The 13,855-nt window shown below is 59.5% G+C and overlaps 2 protein-coding genes across 2 annotated transcripts in view; one reads left to right on the plus strand and one right to left on the minus strand.

Moving 5' to 3' along the window:
- Positions 1-1,051: 1,051 nt before the first annotated feature.
- On the plus strand, positions 1,052-4,061 carry PRXL2B (peroxiredoxin like 2B). The gene is made up of 7 exons (XM_075538094.1): positions 1,052-1,245; positions 1,375-1,579; positions 2,255-2,306; positions 2,887-2,950; positions 3,077-3,152; positions 3,460-3,578; positions 3,908-4,061. The coding sequence occupies exons 1-7, from the start codon at positions 1,183-1,185 to the stop codon at positions 3,932-3,934; spliced, it is 606 nt and encodes a 201-aa protein (XP_075394209.1). The 5' UTR covers positions 1,052-1,182; the 3' UTR covers positions 3,935-4,061.
- Positions 4,062-5,620: 1,559 nt separating this feature from the next.
- The window catches only part of MMEL1 (membrane metalloendopeptidase like 1), a 34,417-nt gene continuing 26,182 nt past the window's right edge, over positions 5,621-13,855 (minus strand). Inside the window, exons 11-23 of the mRNA XM_075538095.1 lie at positions 12,625-12,761; positions 12,151-12,244; positions 10,701-10,829; positions 10,102-10,200; positions 9,461-9,544; positions 9,125-9,228; positions 8,771-8,829; positions 7,986-8,105; positions 7,177-7,310; positions 6,970-7,035; positions 6,388-6,483; positions 5,803-5,879; positions 5,621-5,720 (exon numbers count right to left, since the gene is read on the minus strand). Of these exons, the coding sequence (XP_075394210.1) occupies positions 5,621-5,720; positions 5,803-5,879; positions 6,388-6,483; positions 6,970-7,035; positions 7,177-7,310; positions 7,986-8,105; positions 8,771-8,829; positions 9,125-9,228; positions 9,461-9,544; positions 10,102-10,200; positions 10,701-10,829; positions 12,151-12,244; positions 12,625-12,761 (1,299 nt within the window). The remainder of the gene's footprint in view (positions 5,721-5,802; positions 5,880-6,387; positions 6,484-6,969; positions 7,036-7,176; positions 7,311-7,985; positions 8,106-8,770; positions 8,830-9,124; positions 9,229-9,460; positions 9,545-10,101; positions 10,201-10,700; positions 10,830-12,150; positions 12,245-12,624; positions 12,762-13,855) is intronic.

Genomic DNA, 13,855 nt, shown 5'->3' on the forward strand with positions numbered 1-13,855 from the left:
CTCCTCCTCCACAGGGCAGGACTCCTCAACTGGGGTGGGGTGCCCTGGCCCACACAGACCACAGTCTGAATTTGGACCTTCCCCTACTTCCCTAGCTTTGGGCCCACCACTTTGCCTTTGTGTGGCTGGGGGTGTAGTGTGCTTGGTGGCTGTGACACAAGCCTCAGGGCTGTGGGGAAGAGGCAGCCAGGCTCTTTACACGCAGTAGGTCAGAGGTGAATTGCTGTGAGATACTATTAATCTCCTTTGGGTCAATTTGACCCAATCCGCAAATTGGTGTTAAACGCCTGTTATTGAACTGGCTTGAAATTAGCATATTTAATTATTTAAATCAACACATAAGGTTAATTGCCCAAACGAACACGGAGTTTAATCAGGACGATGGCCCCAGGGACGGGCTGGCTGGGCTTGTGACTTCCCGGGGCAGCTAGCTCCCTGGACTGCTGGGACCCGCAACACTCCCACTGACCCCTATCCCCCGCCTGGCCTTGCCCCACCGAAACGCTCCCCTCTCCTGTCCCTCCTGCAGGCCTGGCTCCCGCTCCGCACCCCACTCTGGACTCTTGGCCCACCCTCTCCCACCACCGTGCCAAAGTCCCACTTCTCAGGCTCAGCCCATGCGGCGCTCCACGTGAAAACAGCCCGCGCCGAGTCCCGCCTGCCGCTAAAGACGCAAACCCATTGGCTATCAGTTTATGCATATGCAAACAAAACAACCCAACGCAGTCCGGAGGGGGCACGGGGAGGAAACAAGTGTCAGGGGGCGTGACCGGAAGCTGCAGGGCGGGCCCGGCGGGGAGGAGGGGCCTATGTCGTGAGTGAGCGGAGTAGCCATCAGGGGACAGCAGGGAGTTGCCAGGTGAGAGCCGCAGGCGGGACCGAGACGGAGGGGGCGGGGCATGGGCTTGGTGCGGCAAGGAAGGGGCGGGACAGGGGACCAGGTCCGGGGAACAGAACTGGGGAGGAGCCGAGGGCAGGGCTCGGGGGCGGAGTCTGGGGAGGCGTGTCCGGAGGCGGAGTGGAGGCGGGGGTGGGATCTGAGGCCCGAGGGCGGAGCTGGGAGAGCAGCGCGGAGGGCAGCGAGCGAGGCACGGGATCCGCGGCGGTTCGGGAGCGGGCCCTGGGGTGTGGCGACCTCAGCGGGCAGGCGCCATCCCGTAGCGAGGGCAGGAGGCAGCCGGCATGAGCGCATTGGACCTGGCCCGGGTGGGCGCGTGCGTGCTGAAGCACGCGGTGACGGGAGAGGTGAGGAGAGACGAGGGGACGCTGCGGGCCTGGGCTCGCCGACTGTGGGGTGGCAGGTCGCGGGGAACGCGGAGCACGGGCTGCGCTGGGCAGGCGCGGGCGTCCATGTTTCAATGGCCGCCGCCCTAGGCCGTGGAGCTGCGGAGCCTGTGGCAGGAGCAGACGTGCGTGGTGGCCGGGCTGCGGCGTTTCGGCTGCATGGTGTGCCGCTGGATCGCCCGGGACCTCAGTAGCCTCAAGGGGCTCCTGGACCAGCATGGCGTGCGCCTGGTGGGCGTGGGGCCCGAGACCCTGGGCCTACAGGAGTTCCTGGATGGTGGCTACTTCTCAGGAGGTGGGCACCCTCATTGCCCTCCACTCCTCAAGCCTCTCCCCAGCTCCCCTGCAGCTCTCCTCCCTGGATTCAGTCCCTGGGCCTGGGTCTCTCCATCTGAAGCCTCAAGGCCCTGCAGCACCATCAAGACCCGACCCAAACTCAAGGGTTAGCTCCCCCTCAGCCCAGCGGTGGTGGTCTGGACCTGCTCATAAGCGAGGCTCTCTATCTGTAGCCGCCACCCCCAATCTCCCAATCCTGATTGAGGAACGATTTCCAACTGAGGACTGGCAGGGCCCAAGGCAACCCTGGCTCATAGCCAGAGCAGCATACCTTAGATAATGGTCACCTGGAGGTGGCCACAGTGGCCTCTTCTCAGGGGGAGGACGGAGGAAGGGAGAGCTGGCACTGGACCACCTCAGGGTCCTTTACCCAACGGGGTGAGTCTTCAGGCCCATGACCCCCACCCCATATGTTGGCGCCCACATCCTCTCCCCAAGGAAGCACCTGCCCAGTGGCAGAGTTGGGGTGAGCCCTTCCCCTACTTTTCCACCTGTCACCTTTGTCCTGCCCTCCTAACTCTCCTCTGTGGCTCAGGGGAGCACCTTGGGGACAGGGCAGTGGAGGTAGGTGAGTGAGGGTGGTGGGTGTGGCCAGGGCAGGCCTGGGGCCACACCTGGGACCTCTGCTTTACAGAACTCTACCTGGATGAGAGCAAGCAGTTCTACAAGGAGCTGGGCTTTAAGCGGTGGGTGTGCTGTGTGTGCGTCAGGGCGGGGCACTCCTTGGGCAGGTGGAGGGGGCTCATCTATCTCTTCCCCGAGTCCCTCTTCTTGGCTGTCCACTCAGGCCTTCCTGGGTCAGCTGGCTCTGGTGGCACTGTCTGCTCTGAGTAGCCCTTCTAGGTCTCTTGGGGATGGGGTGCTTGTTTTGTAGGGGTGTTTCCCACCTCTGCTGACCTCAACCCTCCAGGCCATGGGGCCCGGGACTCAAGGATCTGTGTCCCTTGGCACGGCCACTTTATCTCCATGCCTACAGCGACTGGCAGACCTGGATGGCAGCAGCAGCTGAGCCAGATGCCAGCCCATGTGGCCCTGGCCCAGCCCCTTCTGCACCCTCTGCAGCCTGGAGTTCAGAGCTTGGATGGCCACTCCAGGCTGGGCAGGAGGCCCTTTGCAGGGCTGGTCTGGTCGCTGCTCTGGGGCTCAAACCTCTCTGTGCCCCTGGGGAGGAGGGTGGAGGGGGGCTGGGCCTGATGGTGGGACCTGCCTCACATCCTGCGGGGTGGGGCCACCCTGGGGAAGAGCCTGGAAGAGCTGTCTCCACAGTTACAACAGCCTGAGCATCCTGCCTGCTGCCGTGGGGAAGCCGGTGCGGGATGTAGCCGCCAAGGTTGGTGACAGCTTAGGGTGAGAGGGATGTGGGGTGGTGTAACATAGCTGCCCCTGCCCCTGTCCCACTCCTCTCCCGTCCCCTCCCCTCAAGAGCTGCTAGACTCCCTCCCTCCCTCCCATTCAGGCCAAGGCCGCCAACATCCATGGAAACCTGTCTGGGGACCTGCTACAAAGCGGAGGGCTGCTGGTGGTCAGCAAAGGTGGGTGGGAGAAGGGGAGGGGATAAGGCCTGGCCGTGGGATGTGCAGAGCTGCCCACGTAGCTGGGACTCTCCACCCAAATGTGGGGACTAGACCTTGGCCCTCCCTCTGCAGTGACTGAGATTGGTGGGGGCGGTACCTCCTCAGGGGGCTCACTCATGCAGTGGGGTGCCAAGAGGCTGGGTGTTGGGGCAGGAAGTTGCACCCACAAGCTGAGGTGGTGTCCCAGGAGCTTCTGTCCCCAAGCAGGCTGGCCCTCCCCCCCTCTTCTACCTCCTGGCCCACCCTGCCTCCCTGCTGCCCCCAGGTGGTGAGAAGGTGCTGCTGCACTTTGTCCAGAATTCCCCGGGGGACTATGTTCCCCAGGAGAATGTCCTTGGCGCCCTGGGCATCTCTGCGGAGGGTCTTGCCAGCGAGCCACCACAGGTGAGCTGGGTCTGGGGAGTGGTGCCGTACATGATGTCACTATTACTCTACCTGTACCTTCCACCCAAAGAGGGGGAGCAGGTAAGAGGATTAAGGAGACAAGAAGGAGGAGGGGACAACTCAAAGGCCCCTCCCCAGAGGGTGGGAACTGCAGGAGTGCTGAGGGGGGCCTCAGGTTGGGTCTCAGGTGGAGGGGTGACCCTGATTTTAGCAGGCTTTCCTCCTGACCTCAGACAGGGGAGAAGCCGGGGGTGGGGGGTGGAGATGGGGTGGGGCTGCCAGTGCCCCTGACATGTGATCGGTCTGACCAGTGTTTGATGCTCCCACAGTGTGATGAGGAGGTATGTGGGAGGTGAAGGGCTCCTAGGACCTGGAAATGCTGCGCATTGGATGCGAAGGATTGTTCTAGAATCGCTGAGCTGGAACGATGGACTTTGTGATAGCAACACGGGTAACGTGGGCCATTAAAGCTTTGGTTTCTGATCAGAGAGCTTATTCATTGGCCCCCAGCCTGAGTCCCAGTGTCCGTCTCTCCTCCCCGCTCGCGCCTTCCTGCTTGGTGGTTTCCTCCGGGCGGGTTGCAGACATCATGGGGCTGAGGGGTCACCCGCCTGCTGAGGAAGTTCCTGCCCCCTGGAGGATGTGTCCATATTCTCTGGAGACAGAGGGCCGAGGGCACATGGAGCCTGCGGGGACTGTGGCCTCACTGCCCTGTCACTTCCTTCCCAGGTGCTCACATCCCAGGTGTGCCTCATGACTCAAGGCTGCCAGGGGGAGGCCGAGGGCTATGAGGCCTGGAGAGAGGATAGAACTTAAGAAGCCCCCCTAGACCCCCACCTATAGCCTCAAGGGGTCAGTGGTCTGGTGTGGTGGGAGCTGTGCCCCTGGTTTTGGGGAAAGGGCTGGTCAGCGGACGATCTCCTTGGATGTAAGAATCACGGGAAACCTCTGGGGCTGGGGCTGACCTGGTCTCACTGGGTACATCCAATGTCCCTGACACCTCCCTTTGGAGTTCCGACAGGGATCTCAGACCTACTTGGCCCCAGCAGACCCTCTGGCCCATCAGCCCCCCCCCCCCTTCTAGCCCCCCTAGCATCCCTTCACTGCACTTGTCTGGAGGTGGGATGTGGGGTAGGATGATTGCAGCTACCTTCTCACTGGCTCCTTGAGTCTACCCCACCCCTCTGGCCATGTACACGTTCACAAGCATGTGGGACAACTGCAAAGACCAGGGCTTGGGGCAGGTGCAGCTTAGTCCTTAGCCCATCTGGACTCAAGCATATGGGCAATTGTGAAGCTGGTGCAGGGTGGGACAGTGATTGGTTCTGTTGTGCCTAGGGTCACCATGGGTCGGAACCTGCTCAATGGCACCGAACCAGCTGGTCATTTACAAAACACAGCAGGCCAGGCAACCCCATTCTGTGCTTTAAGCCCCCACGAGCACCCATTTACACAAAGCCAGACTCTGACTGTGGCCCTGGGACCTGAGGACCCTGGCCCCTCCCCAGCCTTAGCTCCTTCCTGCAATCTCCCCATCTGGACGCATGGTCCATGAGCATCTTGTTCATTGCACTCCTGCAGGGGGCGGGGGGCCACTTTTGAGCTATGCCAGCAACCCCTTCCTTTACCCTGCTCCCCCATGGTGCACCTGGAACACCCTGAGCGTCCACCCAGCCTCCCCCAGTGCAGGGGGCTTTCCAGAAACCTCTTAGAAAAAAGGGCAGGCACACGGGGCTTCTTTGAAGCATTTACTCAGCTCGTCGGAAGCTCTGGAAACCACGCTCTGGACAAAGCGGTGCAGGAGGCTCAGTCTGTGCAGGCGCTGACGGTGTGGCCCGCGGTGCTGGGGCGGGGATCCCCTGGCCTCGGTCACCAGCCTCCCTAGCCCTGGCGTCAGTGGCGCTGTGCTTAGGCCCTGTGCCCGGAGGGCAGGGCTGTGGGCCAGGCCGGGGCGCTCTGCTCCTGCCAGGTCCTCGCTGGCCCTCACTTCCTGCTCCTCCAACCTCTTGGCAGCGGGTGGGCGTGCGGCGGCTCGGCCTTGGCTACCAGATGCGGCATCGCTGTTTTGGGTGCATCGGGGTGCCCTGCTCGCAGTGGAAGGCCTCCGCAAAGGCGGCCAGGTTCTGCAGGGAGCCCAGCACCCTGTGGGAGATGGGGCCTCCTGAGACCTGCAGCACTGGGCTGGGGGCCCTGGAATGGGTCAGGCCGAGGCGGGGACCCTTACCTGTACTTCAGGGGACTGTGGACGTCAGTTTTGATGGACTGGACGGCAAACTCGGGCCTATAGGCCCCACACCACACCTGTGGGAGCAGGAGGGGCACACAGGGTGAAGGGCATGGCCCCAGGAGTGGGGGGCATTGGGAATACCTAGAGAAACTCAGTGTCGTCCTCTCACTCACAGCGACACTATGTGTCAGGGTAGAACTGCCCTTGTGGGTTTCTGAGACTGGCTCTTTACGGCGTATAGAAAACCTCGTCTGTCTCCCACGGACAGGCTGGTGGTTTTGAACTGCTGGCTTTGTGGGTGGCCACCCAAGACAAAACCCACTATACTACCAGTTCCTCCTCATCTACAGCGGACTCCTCCCCTGCGCCCCCACCCGTCCATACCTGCCCACCCCCTCCAGGAAGCACTCCAGGTTTCTCAACTGGTCTGGCCAGGCCCTGGCTGTCAATTGGCATCCCCCAGTGGTGCCCCATCTTGGGCCCTCCCTGCCACAAAGCTGTGGGAGCAGCGCCCCCCAGCCTGCATGGAGGCTACTATGGAATGGAGCACTTACAGGGCAGGAGAGCAGGCAGGGCGCCTACCTGGGCATAGTTGATGAAAAACAGCTGCTTGTGCGTCATGTCCAAGCCTGGTAGCTGGAGGTCGCTGCCTCCCTCCATCAGCCACTTCAGGTAAGCCTGCAGGCACCGGGTGGGCACTGGGCACAGCTCTCAGAGGGCCCAGCCTTCCCTGCCTCCCAGATACCCTGCTGCCCACTCTGCTACCCTCCCACGTGGGACTGGGTTTGGTGTTCAGGGTCTCTCTGGAACCTTGGGGACCACACTCTTAAAGCGCTTGGGATCATTGGGGAGTGCTGCTTGGCACCTTGGTGCAGCTTGGCACCTTGTGGGCCATCTTGCCAGGGCTCCTGTCATTGCAGTGTGGGTACAGGGGTGTTGTGGAGAATACTGTCACTGTCTGAGACCTTGGTGAAGCACCATGTAAGACTCAGGCAGAGATCACCCTTGTCCTGTCCACCAGCCAGCACGTGGTACCTCCTGGGCATAGACGAAGTTCCCAGAACACACCTTGGCTTAACTTGGGGTAGTTCTTGCCAAATTCAAGGCCTCCTGTCCTGGCTGAGCCTGCTTGCCCTCCGTCACCCTCCTCCAGAGGACACTCACCTTATAGGCCTGCCGTACCCCTCCATTGTCAGCAATGTTCTCCCCGAGTGTGCTGAACCCGTTCACCTGCACACAGAGGGAGTGTGTGCGTGGTGGGGTGTCATCCAGAATCCCAGGCCCCTTCTGTCATGCAGCCACGGTTGGGGGGTGACCCTCAGGGTAGCCAGGGCTGGGAGCAGACCCAAATGGTCCCGGTAGTACACTCACGTTCTGATCACCAGCCATGTCCCAGCTGTAGTTACCGTACTGGTAGACCATGCATTCCGACTGGTCTCGGAAGTGCTGGGCTGAGAAGTTGCTCCACCAATCCAGCATGTTGCCGTCTTTGTCAAAATTCCGGCCTGGCGGGGGCAGAGGCAGCTGCCATGCACTCCCTGCCCTCACTGTGTGCCCAGCCTGCATCTGTGGATGCACCCTGAAGCCCTCCTCCCAGCTAACCCTACTAGAGCTCCTGGCTCAGAGAACAAACAGGTAGGACAGTTGTGTGTCAGGGACCGCTCAGTTCCTTGGGAGGGAGGGAGGGCTGCGGTCCCATCCATGCCAGCTCCTGAGATTAGGACCACGGTCGCCAGGCCTGGGGGCCCAGAGGCAGGGTACTTTGTGCACCTGCCCTGTGATGTCAAAACACTCAAGGCCCCAGAGGAGGGGCGTGTGTAGGCCTTGGGAGAGCCCCATGAGAATGCCAGCATCCCCGGATGAGGGGTGCGGGCTGCCTGGGAGATGACACTAAGCCAGGCTTCATGTCAGGCCAGGGACCAGGAGTGCCACAGGCCCATGGTCAGAGTCACTGTCATGTTCCAGCCTCTGCAGGGGGAAGGACCAACTAGATGGTGCCTGATCACAGGGTAGGTATTTGCTTCACCCAGTGCCCAGCCTGGCATCTTAACAGCTCTATTACTTAACCTCCCCACAACTGGACAAGCCCTTTAATACCCCGGGCCACCAAGAAAGCCCTTCCTGGGGAATAGATGAGACTTAGGGGTAAAGTTTGATCCTGGCCCCTGCAGCTCCCTTACCATTGTCGTCAAAGCCATGGGTGATTTCATGCCCGATCACCATGCCGATGCCCCCAAAGTTTAAAGCTTGTGGCTGCTCCTTGCTGAAGAAGGGGGGCTGGAGGATCCCGGCAGGGAACACTGGCCCGGGGGACAAAGAATCAGCTGTGAGCTGGCATCCTGTATGGGTGCCAGGTGCTGGGCAGACACAGCTCAGAACTCAAACTCCCTGCCAGGGGGAGTCCATTCTAACTCAGAGTGACCCGCGAGGACAGACTCAAACTGCCCTGGGCGGGGCGGGGGGGTGTCTCTGAGACTGTAACTCTTTACAAGAGCCGACTCACTCACTCACTCACTCACTCACTCACTCACTCACTCACTCACTCACTCACTCACTGTCATCAAGTCAGTGCTGACTCATAGCAACCCTCTAGGAGAGGGTAGCCCTGCCCGGAGGAGTTTCTGACGCTGTAGTTCTTTATGGGAGTAGAAAGCCCCATCTTTCTCCTGAGGAGTGGCTGGTGGCTTCAAACTGCCTATCTTGTGGGTTAGGACCCACTCTACCACGAGGCTTCCCAGACACACATCTCAGGGTCCTTAATTTAATCTGGCAATGCTGAGAAATAGGAATGATCGCTCCTCCCCATTTTATGGTTGGGAAAACGGAGGCTCGGCGCCCAAGGTGTTGGGTCCAGGACTCAGGTCCACATTTTTCTAGGGTGCAGCCCTAGGGGAGAGGGGCTTAGCTGTTCCCCCTTCCCAGGGGCCCAGGAGGAAGGGGGTGGGGGCAGGAGCGGGGCACATACCGATCTGGTTTCTGTTTGGGGAGTAGAATGCGTTGACCACCGCTGCTCCGATGATCCAGCTGTGATGGATATGTCAGTCCCTCACACCTGGACTCCCAGACCCCTCCTCAGGGCCCTCTCTGCCCTGGCTGACCAGAGCCACCTTTAGGGCCCAAGTCCCCGGCACTGTGCCATGGGGCAGCCCTAGCAGGGTCTCTGGTTAGTTGAGGGTCCAGGCTGCCGCCAAGGCTGGCCTGGCTCCTGCTCACTGTGGCCCTGGTGTCTCCCCAGTGGGCTTGCCCCTCCGGGCTGTCTCAGTTCCTGCACACCCCACCCCTGCCCCAACCCACAGTGACCCACCGTGTCCCTACTCACAGGTTGGGATCCACCTTCTCCCTCAGCTTCCTGAGGCTCCTCTGGGAGCTGAGCTTCAGGTTCTGCAGGCTGTTCTCAAAGTACAGGTCCTCAGAGAAGTTGAGCTGTGAGAGATGGGCCGTCACACCCAGGCCTGGGGGCAGGGGGCAGGGGGCAGGGCCACCCGTGTGAGCAAGCTCTTAGTCTTGCTGGGTCTCCGTGTCCCTCTTTGAGGATGGGCAGTAATGCTGGCCCACCCAGGGGTGAGTTTGCAGCTGGGAGGTTCAGTGGGCGCCTGGTCTCCCACCCCCTGGCTGAGGGCCTGAGGTCCAATGGGGAGGGTGGCCCCGGGCGCACGTGCGAGTACTCCTGGTCTAGTTGCTGGTCTTTCTCCTCCAGGATGTAGTCAGGGTAGCCAATCTGCTCTCGGATGCTCATGGCCTGGGAATGAGAGGGGCCGTCTGTGCCCGCCCAGCCCGGGAACCTGAGGCCCTCAGACAGGCAGAGTGGGGTGTGCCCTGCCATTCCCTGACCCCGCAACATGCTGCTTTGGGGAAGGAGCCCCTTTAGAGCCTGGATCACACCTCAAAGGACATGGAGAAGCTAACCTGGAGGAAGTATGGACAGGCCTGACCCAAGTGTGACCTTGAATGTGTCCCTCCTGGCCAAGGGGATAGGGAGAGGCGAGGGGCTGGGAGGAGGGATCAGGTTGCCAATTAGCACCTTGTCCCAGGAACCCCCTAGGGGTCTTGGCCCTCTTTACAGGGAGCCCCGCTTTCTGAGGCCATGGGGTCATCACCCCTTCTTGGGCACTGGCCGAGGCTTGGCTTCCGTCCTGCTTCTGCCCCTGCCACCCCACCTCCCCCAGCCCGAGTTTCCTCATCTTGCAAGTGGTGTGAGGACATCGGCCTGGGCTCTCAGTCTGCAGGGAGGGGGCTCTGGGGCTCTGGCTGGGGTGGCCTAGCATCTTGGGCTGGGCCCCCACTCTCCACCCTCACCTTCTCCTGGGCTTTTCTCTTGGACCCCTCATCCATCCAGCTCAGCTCGTCCAGGGTCTCCACAAACACAGCCCGCACCTTGTTGATGAGGTTTTTCACCTGGGGGCACACACGGCCCTCATTCTCTGGACGTGTCTGGGGGCAGTGACCAGCACTACCTGCCCCGCCAGCCTGGGTTGCCCGGCAGTGAGAGGCAGAGGCTGATGGCCCCGGCAATGGCCCTCGCTGCTCTGCCGCACCTGCTAGGACCCTCGTAGGTGGGCGCGGGTCAGGGCCACCCCTAACTCACAACCGTAGTCTTCCCTAGGCTGGTGGCCTGAGGCAGTGGGAAGCAGGAGGCACGGTGCTGGGGGGTTCCTGGACACTCCGACGCCCACAAGTCTCGCTAGGTCCCTGGGCCCTCCCTCCTCAGCTGCCCGTCCCGCAGGGAAAGCAGGATGCACAGCCTGCTGCTCCGTGGCTAAGCCGGGAGCAGGGAGACTCACTGTGGGGGAGAGGTGGCCTGTCCCCGGGTCCCTGTGGGGCGCTGTTCTGCATGAGAGGCCTTGAGGGGCTGTGGGCAGGGGGTTCCGAGCACACCAGAAGGCAGCACCACCCACCATCTTCTTGCTGTCGCTGGGGAAGGCCTCCCTGACGTAGAGAGAGCCCACGGCGCTCTCCATGTTGCTGTTGACGTAGCCGACACACTCCCGCCAGCGCACCTCCTCCACGGTTGTGCCGTATAGCGCCTGCGCACAGGGCCTGCTCGTTCACTCATCCCCCACTCTCACCAGCCCCTGCCAACACCCCTACGTCTTGGGTGGGACCCTGGGGTTATCAAGTGCGAAGGCAGCCCTGGCCCTTGGCCTCAGGGTACCCAGAGCCAATGCAGGATGCAGGTGAACCCAAAGACCCGTCATCTTTGAATGCTGGGTATGGGCAGCATGGGGTCTGGACTGAGAGCAGAGGCCTGCGGGACCAGGCCGCGAGTTGGGCCTTCACCCTGGGGACCTTGCTCAGGCCCAAGAGCTTCCCCTTCTGCCCTGTCTGTGCCACTGTGACCTGGGGGTCTGGTGGAGACTCAGCCCCACCCCCTGCCACAGCCCCTCAAGCACAGAGGCAAGCCCTGGGCCCACATCTAGCTTAGCCACCAGTTATCAGCTCTCTGGGCCCCAGGGACCCCGCCTCTGACAAGGTGGGACATAGCCCTGTCAGTGTGTACCCCAGGGGCACAGGGCTCAGGACAGAAACAGGTTCCATGTTCTAAATCTCGAGCAGGCTTTGAGGGCCATGCCCAGCATCCTCCTCACTATCTCCAGGATGCCAGCATGCCCCTTTCGCTCCTCAGGGTTCCCGACACAACACCTACTAGGGCTGTCACATCCAGCATGCTGGAAGTGGGGGTTCTGACTGACCCACCTCTGTGAAGAACCTGAGGGCCCCCGCTTTGTCCCTCATCCAACCCATAGGCTTCCTTCCCATCTCCAGCGTCCTGGTGCAAGCCCTCATCTCGGGAGTGGGCATATTTGCCTCGCGTGGCTCTCCCAGGTTATTGCCCATCCACACGGGCAGGAAACAGCAATGTCTCCCACTCTTCAACTTCCTTAGCTGCATATACACTACGCTGTCCTCCAGGCCCCTCCCAGTCTGGCCCATAGCACCTGCCTCTGCCTCCCTCCCTGACCTCCTCTCACCCCTTGGGTCTAGCATCCCAGCATCCTCTGGCCCTACCTCAGAGCCCTGTGCCAGCTATTTCCAGTCCTTGGAAGCCTCTCCTAGGGTTCTTCTCTGGGTGCCTCTTGCCTCGAAGGTCTCCAGGGTCCCCTCTGCTCCCACACAATATCCTTTTTGATGGAACAAAGCTCTGCCTTGCTGGGTGTGTACTGTCTATGCCAAGAGGAGGGTACCTCTTTCTGCCTTGTTTGTAGCTCTAACCCTGATATCCGACTCGGTGCTTAGCTTCTAGCAGATGTTCAGGATCACCCAATGAGTGAATAACGAATGAATGAATGAATGAATGAATGATGGACCAGACTCTGGGCCGGGGTTTCCTCTGCGAGTCTTGCTTACCTTTCGGTAATTCATCCGTGTGTCTTTAAATCGCTGGCTCAGGGTGCCAATGCGGTCCAGGACCAGGCGCCAGATCAAGTAGTTCTGCATGGTCCTGGGGACAGAAAGCAGAGAGCAAGGGACCAAACAGGTGAGGGGTATTTGCCCAGGCCGGGGAAATAGTTGTGGGGCTTGTGGTCAGGAGAGTCACCCCAAGGAGGAGTTTCAGGGAGTCAGAGATGCCCAAGACAACCTCTACATCAACCCATCTGCACTCCCCCCCTGCCCCCACTTGCTCGAGATGCCTCAAAGGAATGGTCTCCCATCTCTACTGTAAAGCTCCACCGGCTATTAAACTATCACCTCCTGTTGGCTTTCATGCCTCAGCGTAAATGCTTGAGGGGCTCGCTCCAGACAGCGGGGCTGTTGTGGGGGAAAGGGAGAGAGCTGGAGGCATGGATGCTGAGCCCCCCTGGGGCCTTCCCTGGGTCTCACCTGGCTGAGTAGGCATCTATGATGCCCTCAAGATTCTTGAGGTAGGGGATGCCATAGACGACCACTTCTTCTTCTGGCAGCAGCTTGATTCCGACAGAGGCTAGCACAGTTTGTATGAAGAGAGTCCAGTTAAATCCCTGGGGAAGGAGGGCAGGGGAAGAAAGAGGGAGCAATAGAGAGGTAGCCACAGTTCCTGGGCATTCAAGAAACTTAGTCCCAAGCCGAGGCCGATCCAGAAATCAGAGAAAAGGCACAGATCATTAGGATCAGGAAAAGATGGGTGACATCACTACAGAGCCTACAGACTGTGGAAAAAGACAATGAGATTATTTAAAAAAAAAAACAAACAAACTTGGAAATTTAAGTGCAACAGAAACTTTTTTGGAAAAACACCATGTCGCCACACTGATGAAAGAATAATTAGAACATACTAATAATCTTATATGCTAAATAAATAAAATATTTCATTTAATATATTCCCATCAAGAAGTTTCCAGACCCATTCGACTTTACCAGCAGAATCTACCTCACATATAAGGGCTGGGGTGTGGGAGAGACCATCAACCTTACTCAGACTCTCCAGAGAACAGAGTTTTCAAATGATTTTATGAGGCTAAAAATAACCTCAATACCAAGGTAAGAATGTTACTAAAACAGAGTGGAGACTCAAAGTCCATCGGTAGGCCACTGGACACCCCCTCACTGAAGGGTTGTGGGGAGGAGATGAGCCAGTCAGGGTGCACGGTAGCAACCATGAAACATATAACTTTCCTCTAGTTCTTAAATGCTTCCTCCCCCCACTATCATGATCCCAATTCTACCTTACAAATCTAGCTAGACCAGAGGATGTACATTGGTACAGATTGCAACTGGAAACGCAGGGAATCCAGGACAGAGGACTCCTTCAGGACCAGTGCTGAGAGTGGCGATGCCTGGAGAGTGGAGGGAATGTGGGGTAGAAAGGGGGAACCTATTATAAGAATCTACGTATGGCCTCCTCCCTGAGGGATGGACAACAGAGAAGAGGGCAGGGAGAGACATCGGACAGTGTAACATATGACAAAATAATAATTTATGAATTATGAAGGGTTCATGAGGGAGGGAGGGGGAAAATGAGCAGCAGATATTAAGGGCTCAAGTAGAAGGCAAATGTTTTGAGAATGATGATGGCAACAAATGTACATATGTTCTTGATACAATGGATGCACGTATGGATTGTGATAAGAATTGT

This window comes from Tenrec ecaudatus, chromosome 1, assembly GCF_050624435.1.
Source record: "Tenrec ecaudatus isolate mTenEca1 chromosome 1, mTenEca1.hap1, whole genome shotgun sequence".
NCBI classification, from domain to species: Eukaryota; Metazoa; Chordata; class Mammalia; order Afrosoricida; family Tenrecidae; genus Tenrec; species Tenrec ecaudatus.